Consider the following 20,233-nt stretch of genomic DNA (forward strand, 5'->3'; position numbering starts at 1 on the left):
TGTTGCTGTGAAGCTTCTTAAAGTTCTTTGTGTAAAACACGGTGCTAATATGACACCACTCTATTGTACTGATGGCGTGCAGTCTTATGAATCGCATATTAAAGGGACAATGCACATTTATCAACATTACTGTGAATATGCCAGTGTTTACAAAATGGCTAATATTCAACTCCTGTGGCCAGATGTTGAATTAGCTGTTAAAATAACAAGATAATGAAAAAAACAATGTTACATATAGATAAACCTCAGTGAAAGCCAAAAGAAGTCAAACAAACATTATGCACAGTACAACAATGCAAGCAAATTATATAATAAGTTGCAAAAATATGGACAAAAAACAGACCTGTTACGTATCAAAAGTGAGAAATATAAAACTTAAAGACACATATTTAAATAATACAGTAAATTCCATCTACACTGTTTGTCAAAACATCTATAAAATGTTCACTTTCAGTTTATTTAGGAAGTATTTATGTTATTTTAATATAAAAAAGTACTTGTGTTTTATACTTTTTCTAATACGAGTATTTTCTACTTCATGCATTTGTGCTCACGTCTCTGTCTTTTCCGTGTCTGACTCTGTCCTACATTGGATTGTCTTACTGCGATACTTAAGCAAGGCATCAATCATTAATGCTATCAATCACACGTGTCTTTTTCCTGCAAACTGTGTGTTCTTCATCTTTTCTCTCTGGTCTTTGTTCATCACTGCAGGTTTTCATCCTTTTTTCTTTGAAGCTTTGAACCTGCTGAGTCTTAGTAAAAGACAGTAAGCATCAGTCCAGTTTATGAGGACGTGTTGTATCCACAGAGTACCAATAAAAATGTTTTCTGTGAATTATAGCCCACAGGAAAATGGGTTAAAGTGTATGTTTACAGTGCAGTTCAAGGAGCGTCTGTGGTTTACATTATAGAAAAGCTGAATGTTAAATCTAACAAATTCAGCTTTCTTCAGTTCACCTTAAACTCGGCCTGTTATATTTTGGTGCAATACTTCATCAAGTCCGCTGACTCTGTGAAGTCAGGTTCATAAATCCGCCCCTCCCTGCTTTCCAGTTTCACGCCTGTAATGAAGAAGTGTCTGCAGGCATGAACAAAGAAGACGAACAAAGGACACCCATATAATGTTCACATGGGCACACGTCCAACAATCCAACCAGTTATAGGGTAATACAATCCTCTGCATTACATACGTTTACAGCTTCAGACTTCTGTGCTTCATTAGCACTACCTTGTGGTAAGTGCAGGTTCTGCATCTCAAACAGTTTTAGTCTCTGTCTATACAACAGTGGTTCTCAATGTTTTTCTGTCGGGCCCCCCTTTGGAGGATGAAAAATCTTTAGGCCCCCCTCAACCCCAACAACATTGTAACAGTGGTGCAATTATAACTTTTATTGAAAAAAACATCAATATTGTACCAATACTTTTTGCTTTTCCTTGAATAATTTGTTGTGCAAATTAAAAATAACTCAGATTTTTGCTTGAATAATGCAAATAAACTTAACCAGACTGCCCCGAGACAATATTTTTCCAAATAAAAATAAGAAATGTGCAATTATCTTACAACTATGATAATAAAGCTACTTTTTTTTTTTTTTTTAGAACAACAAACACATTTTGGTAACAAAGACAAACATTTTAATATTATGAGTGGCTGAAATGAGCCTGTTTCCATTGCACATCTCAAACTGTGCAAAAACACAAACATATCCCATTTTTCTTTTCCAGTCCAGTCCTTGTCCATTCTCCAAACCTGAACTCTTTGTTTAGTCTAGTCACAGATCACCATGGCAGTAGATTTGTTTGTTGTACGTCCCTAAAATGAGTCCGGGGTGCTCCTACGCTAAAACATTACTATGCTAATGTTTGTCTGCTACATGTTCTAACCTGAAGAAAAAAAACAAAAAAAACACCCAGGAGTGATCCCATGACCCCCCTGGCAAGCCTTCGCGCCCCCCCTAGGGGTCCCGCCCCACAGTTTGAGAAACACTGCTATATAATAAGATTTGGTGCAGATATCATGTTCCAAATGTCATTAAATTAAACGTGCCGAGTGGGAGGGAGCAAGACAGTGGTTTCTAACCTTTTTTGGCTCATGACCCCATTTTAACATCGCAAATTTCTGGCGACCCCGGATATTCAAAACAGGCCTTTTTTTGCTCAAATTAATTTGTTATTGATCATATAATAGTTTGCTATACTGTGTTGCAAATAAATATTATTTTAGATGACATTATAGGATATATAATGTATATTATTCTGGACGGAGGCAGAAAAGCCAGGTGTAGATTACTGCACAAAGTGAGAATTTTATTTTCCTTGGTCAGGATATGTACAGTCAGTCCATCTTGGATTTACAAGGCTGACAATTAATACTGAAAAAAAAAAAAAAAAACAATAACTCAAACTATGAATTATGAAAGAGCTGCAGAATCTCAATGAACATTAGAAAGATAAACAGAACCACAGTGCCTCAGTTTCAGCTTCAAAGTTTGTCATGTCGTTTATGTATTGGAATTGTCTCTATCACCTCACCATATATTTTTATCAGTAAGTTCTTATTTTTATTTTTACTTTTATTTGTATTTGTATTTGTATTTGTATTTTTATTTTTATTTTTATTTTTATTTTTATTTTTATTTTTATTTTTATTTTTATTTTTATTTTTATTTTTATTTTTATTTTTATCAATTGCTAGAAATTTCAGGCGACCCCACGTAGGGTCCCGACTCCAAGATTGAAAAACACTGGTCTAATTGCATGATGACTGAAATGAATCTTTTTTTTAACATATTAATTTTCAATATATTTGATGCATAAACCTCTGCAGCTATGGATAACATTGGCATCGTCTATTTGCCTGTTTTTTTATTCACTTTCTTCTTCTTTTGTAAATTATATTTTGAGTTGTAATGTTTGTTTTACATGTGAACTTGTTTTATATGTGAAACTGCTTGCTCCTGCCATTTTTCCTGAAATAACAGACCTTGTATATTAATAACAGCCTCCTGGATAAACAAAAGACAAAAAAATAAAATAAAATAAAATAAAATGTTTTATCTTAACCTCCTGAGATCCAGCGATGCATTTTTGTCCTCTGCAGTGGACAAAAGTTTCACAGCTTTACTTGAAAATAAATAAATGAATGAATGAATGAATGAATGAATAAAACACTATCCTGTGCAAAGGACATGCCATAAAGAAACATAAATAAATAAATAAATAAATAAAATTGCATCTGAAAAAACTGTTGCATTATGTTGTTTACAATCAAGACAATTATTTAATGTAAAAATGACAAAACTCTCAGGAGGTTAAAGTAGTTTTGATTGTAGTTTTTTACTTTATTAGTTTTGGATTTTTAGTTTTATATTCGTTTTAGTTTTTCTGATATTAAGAATAAACCCATGACTTATTGAAGCTGCACAGATGAAAGCACGGTTTTCCAAAAATTGCTCATCCAACAGCAGAGCTCGGTAAATTAAGAAGGGAAAGGACACATTAAATCTAAGTACAATTCTGTTTCATTTTACTTAGAGTCAACAATGTTTTATCCTCTCTAGTTCTAGTTTTAGTCATAGTTATTGTTATATAATGGAAATATTAAATAAAGTTCAGTATATTTGTTCGAGCGGCGTGAGTTTATTGTAAATAATTAGCTACATGTTGATAATGAATGGAGCAACTACACTCATGGTGGCTAATTTTAAAGTAGTCCAGCTTTCATCCCTCATTTCCACAGTGGGCAAAGGTGTGTGTTTATTTGCCTCGAGTCGTTCGTTTCCACTCGTCTCCGGCTGCCACACAGACCTCCTCTGTTCCTACATACGGTAGCTCTTAGGACTCAATTCATCAGGTCATACAAAGAAGTGTTTAGCTCTGCTCAGACACCTTCTCAGACTCTAGCTGTATTATCTTTACTGCAGTCTGACTTCACTTTGTGTCTGAGCCTTAATAGCTTCCTGCCATGTTGTTACAGCCAGCGATGAAAAGAAAACAAGGAGCTCTTTGAATGAATGTGTGTTAAAAAAAAAAAAAAAAAAAAAAAGGAGAAACTCAGTAACACTGGGAAGCAGAGTCACCGCTCTGACTTTATTTTTTCTTCACCATCATGTTTTCATTTCATTTTTGTGACAAAAAGAGAGAATATTACTTCATATACAAAGAGAATCGCATGCCTGCCACATTTTCTATGCCTTGCTGTGTTCAAAGTTACATTACCACCACAGAGACTTGACAACAGACTTGACAATCGGTCATCTTCATTAACTGTAGTCAGAGTATTTTGGGAGATGCTCAGCCTGTACGGAGTCAGATCTCATAAGGTGATGAATTGGCTCCAAACACTCCCATCCAGGATCCTCAAGGTGTCAAAGACAGACAGGTAGAGTTTTGACAGGTTCCACCGCTGTGTTTTCTACCTGAAATAGACAAGATTTGTTTCTACTGGCAGGTTGAAATGGAGATAAAAGTCATAATGAACCCAAACTTCAGGCAGAACAATTTCCAGCGTCACTTCTTTTGCATTTTATTCAAAGAAAAAGCCTCATTTAAAGTATTTGTGTTTTTTTTACTCACATGCGTCTGCGGTGTGTCCTCTCAGTTCTGGAACCAGCTGATGAAGTAGGTGCAGATGCCGTGGAAGCTCCTCCAGCAGTACTCTGACGCGATGCGGGAAGCCTTGGAGTCAGGCTGCTCTGTGGGACGAGTAGTGGTCTTCGCAGGCTTGGGGGTGGTTTTCTTGGTCTGGGGCCCCTTGCCTGGCTGGGGTCTGACTGGCTGGGGCTGGGGCTTACCAACCGGTTTAGGAGTAGAGACTGGCTTGGTCTGGGCCGGCACCACTGGTTTACGTGGCTCCTGAACGGGCTTGGAGGGCTTGGGGGTGGTCATCTTGGGGTAAGAAGAGAGGAAGGTCATCTGGGCCTCGTCGGGGTATTTCTTGCACATCTGAGGGCGGTAGAGTTTTTGTCCCTGGCAGGCGTTGTTTAGCTTCCTCAACTCCCACATCATCTGGGTGAAGAAGTGGCGAGGGTTGAGGTTGTAGGCGCGGCACAGGTTGGGTTTGCCCTGGAAGTCGCAGTAGTAAGACTGTGCTGGGTTCTGACCTTTGCAGGAGACACGCAGACGGGTGTAGTCTCCAGCTCCAGACACCACCATGGTACAGGAATCCTTCGCCTTGGTGTTGAACCTGATGGGCTCATCCCAGACGCTGCGTTGCTGCTGCTGCTGTTGCTGCTGCTGTTGCTGAGGCTGCTGCCTGTTATCATTGCTGTTGTTGTTAGTTTGCGCATGCGATACACAAAGCGTTGCCGCCAACAGCAGCGACAGCCTCACTCCGATTCTCATGGTGGAGGTGAAAGATGGATGTGGCTATAGAATAATGTGAGCGCACAGTCTCAGGCTCAAGGTGTGCAAGGGCAGAAAGCATGTGAGTGTGGCTTTATAAAGCTGAAGTCCACAAAGACGGTATTATTCAGGTGAGCTCCAACTTCTCCAGCTCTGACTCCTCCTTCACACCACACAAACACACACATATGACGACCACATGTGGCTTAGGCTCAGCCCTGTGTGGTAAACTGAAAACTAAAAGAAGTGATGGGCAAGATGAATGGGGGATGGGGGAGAACATAAACTTAGGGAGGAGGTGGAGGAGGAAGAGGGTCAATGGGTCTGTGGGAGCTGATGGGGGGAAGGAGAGTAACTAGGAGGCCTGAAGGACGGCACACACATAAGGCCAAATGTTGCGAGACATTATATAATCTTGCATAGGAGGTTCTTTGACTATTGATGAGGAGAGAGGACGAAGAGTGCAGAGCCAAAGTGCAGCCTGAAGTTATTTGCCAAAGAGTTAAATCTGATCTGTGAACCTGTGGTAAAAAAAAACAACGTAAAAACCTTATCATGTCCATCTTAAAAGGTAAAGTTTAACTTTCTACTGATTACTGAGGCATACAATTGTACATACATGAATCTAACCCACTTCAGTTCTTGTGAGATCCTACAGTCTCTTAACCCTTTCATGCACACTGGTCACTCCAGTGGACAGCTATTCTACAGCTGTTCTCTTGTATATTCATAGATTTTGTTGTTCTTTTCGTTGTTGTTGTTTTTTACACATATCTTTATTAAAGTTTTAAGACACTACATATCTTTTCTGGCATGAATTGGTAACATTATGTAGATCTCTCCTGAGCATAAAGCCCCAGAATCACAAGCCCTCTCCATAGTTTTAACACAGTTTATCAGTAAATACATGTTTCTGTGCGTCAAAAATTAACGTGTGGTGTCCAGCTGAGTGGACATTTTTGCAACTTTATGAAAAATAGGTTCATAAGATTTTTTTATTTTATTTTTTTTCATTATTTTTGTTATGTATTTTTTAAAAATGTTTAAATTATTATTGTTATTTTAAAAATTATTATTAATTATTTTTCAGAAGAAAATTTTTCATCGCATTATTTTTTTTCATGCCTAAAGAGGAATAAAAACACTCAGGAAAAAGTTTTGATTAAGGTTCTCATAATTCGTGCATGAAAGGGTTAAATCAATTATGTTTGGCTGTATGAATTTATACAAATTTCTTTCACATTCAAACAAACAAAAATATTCTGTATGGATACCAATCAAAAATAAAGTTGAAGTTTAAATACACATAAAATATGCAGTGTATACAGTATATTCTATACATGACGTACAATAAATGATCGTATAATGACACTTTGTCATAATAGTAAGGGAAATCAAATATTGTAATTACTGTTTATTGACAGTTAATAAGGAAGCTGGATATAAATTATAGTCTTTGTATAGTTTACCCTATCAGTACAGTTAGATAAAAGCCTAGTATTAGTAAGGTTCCTTTTCCCAAACTTAGAGTCAGAACTGAAATTAGGTCGTGGAGGTTTTTTTGTTTTTGATTGGATAAAATATATTATAAAATGGGTGACACGGTGGTGCAGTGGTTAGCACTCGGGCCTCACAGCGAGAAGGTCCTGGGTTCGATTCCAACACCAGTCGATGGGGGGTGGGACCTTTCTGTGTGGAGTTTGCATGTTCTCCCCGTGTCTGCGTGGGTTCTCTCCAGGTACTCTGGCTTCCTCCCACCATCCAAACACATGCACTGATAGGTTAATTGGTTAATCTAAATTGCCCATAGGTGTGAATGTGAGAGTGATTGTTTGTCTTGATATGTTCAGCCCTGAGATGAACTGGCAACATGTCCAGGGTGTACCCCGCCTTCGCCCCTATGTAGCTGGGATAGGCTCCAAGCGACCCCCGTGACCCTAGTGAGAATGAAGTGGGTTCAGAAAATGAATGAATGAAGAATAGAATAGAATAGAATAGAATAGAATAGAATAGAATAGAATAGAATAGAATAGAATAGAATAGAATAGAATAGAATAGGCTGTATTGTCATTACACCAGTCATGCAACGAAATTGCAGGTGATCACTACCTGTGACAGTGCACTTAAATCTAAATAAATGGTAAATGGGCTGAACTTATATAGTGCATTTTCTACACCTTCATGGCGCCCAAAGTGCTTTTACAATTCCTCACATTCACCCATTCACACACACTCATACACCAGCGGGCGACTACTGCTGTGCAAGGCGCTGCCAGGCCCTACTGGGAGCAATTTAGGGGTCAGTGTCTTGCCTAAGGACACTTCGACATGTGGACAGTCGGAGCCAGGATTCGAAACGCCAACCCTTTGGTGATTGGACGACCCGCTCTACCAACTGAGCCACAGCCACGCAAATAACAACACAAAACTAATAAAAAACCAAAAGGTTGCAAATAAGTATGTCACTAAGCAACTAAGGGTGAATAAGTATCTTAAAAGTAAGTGTTCCTAATGTTTAATTAGACTCATAGAATGCTTAAATGTTGCAGAAGAGTAAAAGAAATAAACTATAATAGGTTAAACATAGCGTGCTGCGCACTTTTAATGCCCCTCGGACAAATAGTGTATGATTCTGTTGAAAGTGACTCTATAATTTAGACTAGATTGTCTTTATGTAAAAACTATTACATACATATTTATATTTGAAAGTACTCAGATATTATAACTGCACAAGGCTGTTTGACCTTGAAAAAGAAGGTCAAGGTCACCTGTTTTCAATAGGCTTTTGCTCCATGCCAAGATGCATCCAGTTTAAATTTGGTGCAGAAATGTCAATGCATTCTTCAGATAAGGTGATTATGTTGTTGAATGGACAGACAGACAGACAGAGGACAAAACGATTACAATACCCCTTCAGCCAGAAGTGGGCTAAGGGGTAAAAACCAGGCTAAATCCTAAAATAGAGTCTGAAGTAGAAAAAGGGCCTTAGTAAAGTGTGTTTGTTGTGTTATTTATATATATTACTGGTGGTCTAAAGTTCTGAAGTTCAAAAACATGTTTCTACTTCTGAAACTGATCAGAAAAACAGATGTTGTGTTTAAACACACCGATATCGTAGATGAAGTGAAAGTACACAGAGTGTTTATAGTCTGCTGATGTGTACAAAGTCACACATGTTGGTATAAATGCACATATGCCCACAGTGCATTCAGGGAGGGTGATTTTTATAGTCATTAAAGTGGTAAAGCAGAGATGAGCGCCTCCTGTAAGTGACAAGCGGAATGCAAAAACAAACAAACAAAAAAATCTGTGTATGTTGTCAAGAAAACATGTTCTTTTAAATTCAGTTAGTGTAATCGGCCTCTGATAGGATACGGCAGTGTCACGCCACCCTAACCTGCCACATCACTCCCCACTCATATCCACTGTGAACCTGTCAACCCCTCAAAAACAGTCAGATGTGTGTGTGTGCATGGATTCAGCTCTGCATATGTTACATGAATGTTCCCAGTGCTTCCGGGTTTGCTGTGTGTTTTGGCAGCTGTTGTCAGAGTTTACGTAGTGTTGCAGGGCATGAATGAAAATACACGCTTAAGTACATGCTTTAAAGAATATTAGGGTGATTGATGACCCTCGAAAGCCATGAAAAAGCAATCAGGATTTCCGCAGGGGGTGTATGTTTTTGCTATATGATACACAAGCCAGAGAACAGCAGTTTTATCAGCCGAGTGCAGCCAAGAAAAACACAACGCACACTTGTTGGACTCAAGTTTTTATTCACAGATTTGTCACCACAAACTCCAGCAGGACAGTTTTTGTGTATGTGTTCCTTATCCTGGTCTGTAAGACCACAGAGGCTTCTGGGAGTTTTTTCATACCACAGGATGGCAGAAAAAAAAAACTTACAACACAAGCAGCTAGGCCCTCACTAATGGTCTGGCGAGAAATGCCTAAGACACAATATTTTGTTAGCTGTCGTAAAACCTCAAATGTGTGTGTGTGTGTGTGTGTGTGTGTATGCATTTTGCCTCTTGCAGTAGCATGGACCAGGAAAAACAATGTACTCACTGTACAACTATACAAATGTCTTACGAAGAGCCAAAATTGAAGTGTAAAACCTACCTGGTCAGTGCAACTGTTGAGCCAAAACTGCACTAGTTATATTCAAAATATCCACAGGAAAGAGAAAAGAAAAGAAAAGAAAAGAAAAGAAAAGAAAAGAAAAGAAAAGAAAAAGGAGGGAAATAACTACCAGTACTACTATAAAAACTACTTACAATTTATAAAACAAACATTAATAAAAATATATAAAACTTTCAAAAGTTTTGAAAGCGTAAAAAATGTACACTTGTGTCACCGTGTTAAAACGGATGAAGTCGGTACAAACGTACTGTCTACAGATAAAACTATCTATGCAGGGACAGACGATCCTGGACATTATTATGACACACTACAAAGACTGACTGCCGTGGTTCTGCTGTGATGGGATGCTGGTGTGTAGAGAAAACACTTGATGAATTACAGTTGGCTGGTACCAGAGGTCCTTGTTGAATGGCCTGAAGGGGGGACTGGGGGGTCGGGGTGCCCTCACTGCACAGTGTTTCATAGTTGGTCTTCCCTTTTGTCCTTGCAAGTGTTAAGAATTCCGTGATCCTGCAAAGTCGAACACATGTGGTGTCAAATGTGTGGTGAAATTGACCAATAATGATTGAACAAAGATGAGAACTGTTCTTACCACAATGGGAGGTCAGTTCCAGCTCTCCTGTCCGCTGTGGAAATAGAAGAAAAGTCAGTCATTCTGTCCCAGGTCTACTGTGGTCAAACTTTTCAGAAAATCTACTGTGTTAGTAAGAACAAAGAAAAATGAAACAGAATCCTGGAGTTCCTCGACCTCTGTCTAGACTGAATAAAAGACTACACAGAAGGAGTATTAGGACCGTTTCATACGGTAAAAGTAAACAGTAAAGGTAATTCAGTTCTTGGTGTTAACACAGTTCAGCTAATACCAAACTCCACTGACTCAACAGCAGCATTTTTGTTTTCTGTTTTTCTGCTTTTTACAAACATTATTATTCTTCATTTTATTTTTCATGTAGATTTGATCATTTTTCATTAGAAATAGAACAGTAAGTGTCATCTCAGTAAAATAAGACAGGGTTATGCTTTTGATATGTTTGTACATACGTTTTATGTTTTTAAACGTATTATTGTGTATTATCTTTAAAGTTATGGGAAAGTATGAAAGTTTAGTCATCCAGTGTCTTATGTAATAATCAACCAAAAGGCATATTTTCAAATATACACGTTATATTTTTAACTTTTTATATTAAATTAAAATTACAGCAGAAAAAACCTAGATTAGACTGATGATATACTGTAGATGATCCTTGTCTAAGGAGGTTTTGTTGTGCAGTCATGTTTTGTGTACTTCTGTATAGAATTTGCACAGTCCTCATTTCTTAATGCCAGAGCTATGTCTGCATGCATAGGAATATTTATGTCTTTCTTCTGAAATTTGCATGTACGTAGGAGTTTGTGTAAGAATACTATTCAGTTTTCTGTATTTCTATGAAAACTTCAGAACAGTCTCTATTAAGTTAAGGAATATAGTGATATTTGATGCAGGTTTGACCAGTGAAAGATTTGACAAATCTTCTGCATTAACTGTATAAAATATATTTTTAGTAAATGTGATTCATGTTGAACTGCACAGTCTTTAGGACATTATACTAGATTTTTTAAAATAACATCCATTTTGGTTGATTTTTACAAAATACAGCATATTATTAAATTTTCAACCCACTGAAAGCAATAATCTCTGCAATACTTATTACAAAATGTAGGTTTTGTTGTGTAATTAAGAGAAAGTTTTGTTGCACATCATCATTATAAGTACCATTTCCTTTCTTGATTCCCAGTATTTTAACTGCTGTGTGGATAAAGGAGTGATATTTAGCTTTTTTTTTTTTTTTTTTTTACATGGAATTATGCATTTTAAAACATTTCCCTGTGGTCTACATAAACTGTAAATTCTTCATTAATTCAACTCCACAGGTCCATCTTCAACCCTATTTCTGAGTAATGACACAAGAAAGGTCATTTTGAGCACTGGCCCTTTAAATGCACATGAGCCACTTCACCACCCCACCCCCCAGGTTGACTGTGCTGCTCTGTCCTGTTCAACCAACAACTGAACATTTTAGGTAATTGGACAAAATTTCAGTTTTTACTGCAACCGCTGCTGCTGACAAACAATTATGGCATACTCGGAGAAATGTTCATCGGAATATATAATATTAATGGATTGGATTTCTATAGCGCTTTTCTAGGCACCCAAAGCGCTTCACATTATTCACCCATTATTCATTCGCCCTCACATTCCCCCTCTGGTGGTGGTAAACCACACCTGTAACCACAGCTGCCCTGGGGCAGACTGACAGAAGTGTGGCTGCCAATTCATGCCTATAGCCCCTCCCACCACCACTGAACATTCATTCATACACCAGTGTGAGGGTGAAGTGTCTTGCCCGAGGACACAATGGACTGACTAGGACAGACCGGGATTCGAACCACCGACCCTTCGGGTATTGGATGACCCCCTCCACTTCCTGAACCATGGTCGCCTCAAATTTATATGTGCAAATGACGTGATGTAACTAGTTATACAGGGTGGGGAAGCAAAATTTACAATATTTTGAGGCAGGGATTGAAAGACAGTGTATGAGCAATTAGTTTACTGAAAGTCATGAGAATTTATTTGCCACAAGAAAATTGACATAATAGAAAATGTTTTTATTCTTTGTGTCCTCCTTCTTTCTCAATAACTGCCTTCACACGCTTCCTGAAACTTGCGCAAGTGTTCCTCAAATATTCGGGTGACAACTTCTCCCATTCTTCTTTAATATTATCTTCCAGACTTTCTCATAATAGTTTTGCTCATAGTCATTCTCTTCTTTACATTATAAACAGTCTTTATGGACACTCCAACTATTTTTGAAATCTCCTTTGGTGTGACGAGTGCATTCAGCAAATCACACTCTTTGACGTTTGCTTTCCTGATTACTCATATGGGCAAAAGTGTCTGAAAAGGTATGGATAATAGTGTTAGGTATGATTATGACATCAATATATGTTTGGTTTCAAAACAATTGACGTAGTGCCTGCTGAGAAAAAACAACTAAATGTTCATTGTAAATTTTGCTTCCCCACCCTGTAGATATAACAAATTAAGCAGGAATTACAACAGGTTGTAGAAATCCACTCGATTTTTGCCGGAATGAATATAAAGATAGCTTTGCAGCACCTGGAGGGTTCAAATTCAAACTTTATGAACTATTAGAGTCCAAATATACAAATAAATGAACCAAAGACAACTAAAAGTGGGTTTAGCAAAATATGGCCCCTTTAGAACAGACAAGGGCGACAGATGAAGGATGAAGAAGATGAATGAGATGATGACAAATCAGCAAAGTGGATTAAGAATCAGTCTTCAGGGTGGTTTTGGATGTTGTGTCTCAGATGATGACAGTGGTTTGTCACATGGTCATTAGTCGATGGTAGATGAGGATGACCGATACCTTACTGCTGAAGGAGACTGTTCCTTTGGGTCACCAGTCGGCGTAAGTCGGGGGAGCAGAGGCCCGAGGAAACCGGGTCAGAGTGTCACAATAGGGGGAGCTACACATGTAAACACACACACACACGCACATACATATGGGGATTTTTTATCAATATGTACAAATGTGGAGCGAAGAAAGCTGAACTTGAAGTCACATGGACAGGAAAATCCCTCCACCAATTAACACCATGGCATGCAAGCAGTGAGTCTGCTCATACCTGACAACAGTGAGGTTTCCATGGATATCACACACCTGTTCACCATGGTTACCTGTATTACCCATACTGCAACACAAGAGCAAGGGCGGACACAGGTCAGGTGGGAACGAGAAAGAGAATGGGAAGAGTCTGAAAGTGATCAGGGTGCAACGATCCTCGGAAATAGATGCTCAAGTCGGAAGAACCACGACCAAAGGGACAATGAGCGAGTGAGAGAAAGACCATGCTTATGATTTCAGATGAAAATGATGTACAAAGATGGAAAAGAGATCCAGATTCAGAATGTCGCATTCCGACTAAGAAAAGGAGATGAAGATGTGTGAAGAACAGACAGATATCAAAGTGAAACGAGCCATGGGTACGAGGAGCTGAAGAAGGAGCGGAAATAACATGAGGACAATCGGCCAGTGATGATAGAAAAAAAGGAGAAAAAGAGAAGAATTCATTATATTTTCATCTACAATAGAAACGATTCAGAACAACTAGGAGTAAAATGAAGGTAACGTCTGTCTGTGTGAAGCCTGCATTTGTAAAAACCTGTGTCTGTGTGATACTCACTCCTCAAAGACATCCTCTGTGTCCATCCTCCTGTAATACTTGGCCAGTTTGACAGAGAAGATGATACTGGGAATGAGCAAGATGGAGCAGCACCCCAGGCCGAACCAGAATGTGTTCTGGAAAACAGGTTTAACAAACACAAACAGTGAACATTCACAGGTTTCAGCTTCTTACATTAACTCTTTCGGTGCCAGACAGTTAAGGGGCTAATAAGCCTTAAAAGTGCCACAGAATTTGGCCGTTTTTCAGTATTTCGCGTCGTTTTTATAATATTTGAAGAATCCTGCAGGAAACCGCTCGGTAACATCCGACCGATTGCTAATTAGACTCAAAACACACCGGACGCAGCCGATTCATTATTGATCGTAATTTGCATAATTCATAATAATAATAATAATAATAATTATTATTATTATTATAACAATAATAATAATAATAATAATAATCTTTATTTATATAGCACTTTTCATACATTAAAAACTGTAGCACAAAGTGCTTTACATATCAGTATAAAAATCAGTACCGCCCCCCACCCACACCCACACACACACACACACACACACACACACACACACACACACACACACATATACATGCAAACCCACAAGCTCACACATACTTAAGAAGACTGACTGAGCACGGGTAGACCAGAACAAAAATGTACAAGTAAAAGTAAAGCATCAATTTAGGAGGCGCTGTCTCAGGGAGCCAACCGCACCAGGAGGCAGCCGCCGACCCCGGCAACCAGGCACCAGCAACACAGCCCCGCATCCCAACTAGTGGGAGAGGGCCAACTGGGACCCCCACCCACCAGAAAGGAGCGGACCCCAGTGAGAGAAGGCGCCACAGCCCCCGGAGTCCACAGCCGCCCCCCGGCATGGAGGGCTCCCTCTGATGAAACACCGGAGAATAAGAAACATTAAAAAGATATAAAAATATTATTCGGTCGCGTGACCTCAAATTCCCGTCTGATTGGTCTCAAAAGGGGGACACAGAAAGAACGTCATTGAAATGTGAGAAAGAAATGGGGGTGGATGGTTTGTTTGTACACAAATGTGGCGTGTTCTCCAAAGCCGATCTGATCGGCCCGTGGCACTTTAAAGGTTGTTTTTGTAAAGCCGATTTAATCGGCCCATGGCACTGAAAGAGTTAAAGCAACTGGACACTTTCTCCTTCATTACTCACTCAAAATCATGTACAAATAACTGAATGAACATTTAACCCTATAATGCTGAACGCATTGTATTTGATACATGAGTTTTGAAGCCCTCTACATCAGGGGTCTCAAACATGCAGCCCAGGGGCCAAATGTGGCCCACCAAACGTTACAATCTGGCCCCTGGGATGTTTTTGGAAAGTCAAAAACTTCACAGTCTTGAATTGAATTAAGCAAAATAAATAAATAAATATAAATTAGCTTGAATTAAGGAAAAAATGTTGAATTAGGCAAAAAAAAAAAAAAAAATCTTGAATTAAGTAAAAAAAAAAAATCTTGAATTAAGTCAAAAAAAATCTTGAATTAAGCAAAAAATCTTGAATTAACAACTTCTATTTTTTTCTTTGTTTTAGTGCAAAAAATAACATTAAATTATGAAAATATTTACATTTACAAACTATTCTGTAACAATAAAATGTGAATAATGTGAACAAATATGAACAACCTGAAATGTCTAAAGAAAATTAAGCACAATTTTAACTGTTTTCTGCCCGTTACTAAGTGTTTAGTGTCTTTGTACATCTGATCCATAATGCACATGTAGAAATGATAAGTTGAGGCTGAATATTGTTAAATTTGCACTTATTTTTCTTAAGAATTATCAGTTTTTTCAGGTTATTCACATCTTTTTTGTCTGGATAGTTTTAATGTTTTTTTATTTATCCTAAAACAAAGACAAAAATTTGCAGTTGTCATTATTTATAGGTTATTATATAATTATTCTACTGGTCTGGCCCACTGGACATCAAATCAGGCTGAAAGTAGTCCTTGAAGGAAAATGAGTTTGAGACCCCTGCTCTACATGATCAGTGCGATATTTTATGTCTTGAAAAACCTAATTAGATACATGCAATACATGAATAATCCACCAGGGGGGAGGCATTCGTTCACCAGAGGCCTTTCCAGTGACAATACAAGCAAGTAAGTAGATTATTTGTCCATTTAACAAAACATGATATATGCATACATACAGTTTGGATTTCTATATTAAACATGGGCAAAAAGGTGTGGGCAGAAGTAACAGCTTATTTATGCCCACCCTATTTACAAAAGGGAAAGTTGCAGAAACAAAACAAGATAACAAGACGGTGCAGTTTTAAACAATAATATAGATAAAGAAATAATATAATCTAAGCAAAATCTTGGATTCATACTGATAATTGGCTTAGTTTATACAGATATTTTATATTCATTGAATACCTTAGTTTTAAACACCCTTTTAAATGTGGTGACTGATGTGCATGTCTTTAATTCTCTATCAAGGTTGTTCCATAATTTTACTCCAGTTACAGATATAATTTGCCTTCTGTGTTGGTCCTTGCCTTTGTTTTCTTGAACATACAGGTCCCCCTAAGGTTGTATTTGGACTCTCTGGCTGAGAACACAAGATTAAATAATGAGGAAGGAGGTAGAACTTTGCCAATTTAGAAAAGAAATGACCGATTTGTTGGACATGTTTGTGTTATATTATGTTTTTGTTTGTTCAAAAATAATATTTGAGCATTGAGACCCGATGTATCAAATATGATACAAAATTTGAACTCATACATGGAAATTGATATTTGAAAAAAAAAAAAAAAAGCTTTGGTTGTTCAGAGGGACCAATAAAGGCTCCAGTTTCAAAGAACTAGAATTTTCTGTCAGTGAGTTAATGGTTCAGGCTTTACAGGGTTAAAGGCCAATTCTAGTCAAATGCACCAGCCTGCAGATGAAACTAACTCTATACTGGGCATTTATATCACATTAATCAGACGTTTTTACACTGTCTAAAATAGCTGCAGCCATATTTAGTAGAGAATGCTCTGGTAACATTTGAAACAATAAAACAAACTAAATGTGAATGTGTTCATTTTCACTGTGATGAAATGGAAGTAATACATGAAAGGCTAAATTTGTATGAAAATAGAAAATTAAATGCCGTGTAAACCGCATAATCTAGTAAGGATGTAAATAAAAGCTGTGAAATCTGGGAAAAACCAGGACATTTTGTTGCAGTGAATTCAAATGATATTTTACAGATGCAAAGATGAATCAAAAAAGTTACCCATTGTTTTTTGGTTACATTTGATTTGTGGTGGAAGAAGTGTTCAGATCCTTTACTTATGTTAAAATACAAGAAAAAAACTAAACAACAAGTAAAGGTCCTAATATTTAAAACGTAAAATATTAGTAAACTGTACTTGAAGTATAAAAGTATGTAATGTTTTTTTTTTTTATCCATTTTACTACAGCATTAATGTGTATGGTGCATGTTTCTGTTGTATATATTGTGCTTATTTGAATCCTTTATATACTGCAGTATAATGTAACATACAGCATACATCCCATTCTATAAGATCATTATGTGATTGTTTTTGGCTACATATGTGAAGATATGTGCTTTTCACTGGACAGGAAAGGTACGAAAAATCTGCACAGTAAAAAGTACAATATTTGTCTGTGATGTAGTGGAGTAGAGGTATGAATAATTCTCAAGTTACTCAAATTTTCACAATACATGAATTCAGTATAAATGATTTACATTCCATCGCTGCATCTGACACAAAGATATGAGAGGATACATGCAGGCACGTGTAGGTAATATATGGCAAATGGCACAAATACAGCAAATACAGAGTGTACTGTGTTACATAAAGTACGTATACACAGACACATGTGTGTACATGTACAGTGGCTACAGATGCAGCTGCTGTAGCCCTGATATAAAAGATTCTCTGTTTATATAGACCACAGTCTGTGGCTTGTTTGAGCTCTCAATAAACTCTGACAAACTCACATACCTGATATACAGCTGATATATAAATATAAAACTTTACAACTCCTCTGAGCCCAGAGCTGAAAACACTGTAGAATCAGTGTGTATGTAGCTCCTCATCCTGCCGCAAAACACACTCTGTTTTATCTCAGTGGATGCAGGAGGCTCGAGAACATACTGTTCTCATACATACGGTCCCTTCCTCACTCCTCAAACGCCTGTCAAAGAGGTGTTTATGTTTCAGGTTGAAATCCAGCGACATGTAGGGAGCATTTACTGTATGAATGAGGAAACACACACATACACACACAAGCTCAGTTTTCTAGTGTCTTACCACTGAATCGATTATAAAGCTGCAGGCTACTATCTCCATGCTGTCCACAATGTTACTGATGGGTTTACACTGGGCCACCTCTGCAGTCAGCTGTAGGCAAAAACCACACACATGCAAAAATCTGAAAAATGCAGCTGTGAAAGAAGTGTGTGTGCATGGCATCAGCTGTGGAGTGGGAAGACTTTTTACTTAAGTCCATTCTGATCTCTATTCTCAGTGTCCTTATGCCTTTAAATACAAATCTCCAAAACAATACGTGTTCATGGGAGACATTTGAATAAATTAAAGCTGTTCATCAAATTATTAATAACTCGGACTTCTTCACAGGTATGCCAACAGACTCAATAAGGTGATTCACAAGGCCTCAATAAGTAATGTTGTGGGGATGGAGTTGGACTCTCTGACAGAGGTGTCAGAGAGGCGGATGTTGTCCAAAATCAGGACAATATTAGACAACTCCACTCACCCACTCCATTACGTGCTGGTCAGTCACCGGAGGATGTTCAGTGTGAGACTGATTCCACCTAAATGCACCACTGAACGACAGGAAATCATTCCTGCCTGCGGCCATCAGACTGTTTAACCCCACCTTATCCTCCTGAGACCCAGGAACATAAATATTTTAGCTTTTTTCCATTAAAACGGTTGTCTGATTGGAAACTGCATAATGCAACAGTTTGTTTGTTTTTTCCAGATACATTTTAAAATTATTTTTATTTATTTTTTTCATAGAATGTCCTTTGCAATGGACAGCATTTTTTAAGTAAAACTGTCAAACTTTTGTCCCCTACAGAGGACAAAAATGCATTGCTGGGTCTCAGGAGGATATAACCACATAATTATAATCATACACAATGATATTTTGCACACTTATTATGTACATTTCTATTAATATCATATTGATAATACATTGTCTAGTACATATTGTACAAATTGCTGTTCTAATTTTGTGTCTGAATAGAGTGTATTAATATGTATATTCAAAGTTATATATGTCTATGTTTGAATGTTTAAAGCTTTTCATATGTATATATTTGTATATTTTTCCTTATGTTTTTCTGTTGTATTAATCATTTCTTTTCTGCTACTTTATTATACTTGAATGGAGTGACTGTAACACCCACTAAGTTCCCCCTTGGATAAATAAAGTATTCTGAGTCTGATACTCTGGACTCTTTGGGCTCTTTGCCTTCAATAAACACCAATAAGGCCAAACAGTGATCGTCAACTCTACTCTTTACTCACAGAGGGATGTGTTACTCAGACATAACCACATTTACATCTGTCCCACACAAACAATAGGAGGTAAGAAAGAAAATGCACTCTTAAGGAGCTGTAAATAAGTTACTTAAAGTGTAACTGTATCCCTGTTCTGTGTCAGTCCATCATCATTCACTGCACCCATTGAATGATTCTGAAACTGCCCCTAATGTGCAGGTGTAGATGTGAGGCAGGAGTTCTACAGGTTCATCCATGTGACAGAGAATCACAGCACACTTATACAAAACCTTATAAAGGCCCACCTTAGAAATCAATATCCATTTAAGGATGCATTTTCATTTGGACTATTTTCACAACCATCATAGGGTCTTACCTATACTGAAGCCCTGAAGCATCTAAACCAACTAACATGTTCTGAAGATAGAGCAATTCCGTAGCATGTGTTGTGCCACTATTGTGTTTTAGTATGTTACTTTGGATTCAAACCAACAAACAAAATAACTGATCGAGGCAGCAGTTTTACAGAGCCAAACTAAGTCTGGTGGTTCTGAACAGACTGATAAAGAGGCTTCAGTTCAACCTGTCAGAAAATGAATAAAGTTTGGCATAATCTGCCTGCAAAATATTACAACCTAACACCTGTGATTAGAGGTGGGAATGTTTCAGATTTCATAAAGTACAGTCGTACTTAATGTTTGACTCTGCCTCATCACTAAGGTGGTAAGGTTAGAGAAGATTTTAAAACAGTGGCAATTTGAGCTTTTTTCACCTGTCAAACAGATTTCTTTTCACATTTTTACGTATTTGTCGATTATGTGTACTTATACCAGTATTGAAGAGTTTCATCACAATTAAGCCATTTAACTCCATTTACAGCTCATGTTTTAGCGATTAGCAATATTTTAAATGATACACATAAATATAGATATAGTATAAAATACAATAAACACAAACATTACTTAATGAG

General features: G+C 37.6%; 2 protein-coding genes and 1 long non-coding RNA gene across 9 annotated transcripts in view; 1 reads left to right on the forward strand and 2 right to left on the reverse strand.

The window, feature by feature from the left end:
• Positions 1-4,063: 4,063 nt before the first annotated feature.
• On the reverse strand, positions 4,064-5,450 carry fgfbp2b (fibroblast growth factor binding protein 2b). Of its 2 annotated transcripts, none has more exons than XM_030141317.1 (2): positions 4,579-5,450; positions 4,064-4,417 (listed from the first exon to the last, which is right to left on the reverse strand). In XM_030141317.1, exon 1 carries the CDS (start codon positions 5,344-5,346, stop codon positions 4,600-4,602), a length of 747 nt encoding a protein of 248 aa, XP_029997177.1. In that variant the 5' UTR covers positions 5,347-5,450; the 3' UTR covers positions 4,064-4,417; positions 4,579-4,599. The 2 variants fall into 2 exon arrangements, with proteins under 2 accessions (XP_029997177.1, XP_029997169.1); XM_030141309.1 differs by having other exon boundaries at positions 4,064-4,421; positions 4,579-5,441.
• Positions 5,451-9,102: 3,652 nt separating this feature from the next.
• The window catches only part of prom1b (prominin 1 b), a 43,574-nt gene continuing 32,443 nt past the window's right edge, over positions 9,103-20,233 (reverse strand). For 4 of the 6 annotated variants that reach the window (XR_003936058.1, XR_003936062.1, XR_003936060.1 and 1 more), the window contains 5 exons: positions 18,046-18,135; positions 13,741-13,856; positions 12,924-13,550; positions 10,082-10,115; positions 9,103-9,999 (listed from right to left, as the gene is read on the reverse strand). Coding sequence is in view for 2 of the 6 variants with exons in the window: in XM_030141270.1 (XP_029997130.1) it covers positions 10,094-10,115; positions 13,741-13,856; positions 18,046-18,135 (228 nt within the window). In the remaining 4 variants the exon portion in view is untranslated. Of the gene's footprint in view, positions 10,000-10,081; positions 10,116-12,923; positions 13,551-13,736; positions 13,857-18,045; positions 18,136-20,233 lie in introns of those variants that run through there. The other 2 variants (XM_030141270.1, XM_030141287.1) reach the window with 2 other exon arrangements.
• Positions 10,123-19,495, forward strand: LOC115424219 (uncharacterized). The gene is made up of 3 exons (XR_003936066.1): positions 10,123-10,438; positions 15,516-15,525; positions 19,483-19,495. It is a non-coding gene; the product is annotated as an uncharacterized LOC115424219 (long non-coding RNA).

This window comes from Sphaeramia orbicularis, chromosome 1 (genome assembly GCF_902148855.1).
Source record: "Sphaeramia orbicularis chromosome 1, fSphaOr1.1, whole genome shotgun sequence".
Classification (NCBI taxonomy): domain Eukaryota; kingdom Metazoa; phylum Chordata; class Actinopteri; order Kurtiformes; family Apogonidae; genus Sphaeramia; species Sphaeramia orbicularis.

Coding starts and splice junctions, on each gene's coding strand:
- fgfbp2b (XM_030141317.1), bottom strand. CDS start 5,346: ATGAGAATCGGAGTGAGGCTGTCGCTGCTGTTGGCGGCAACGCTTTGT.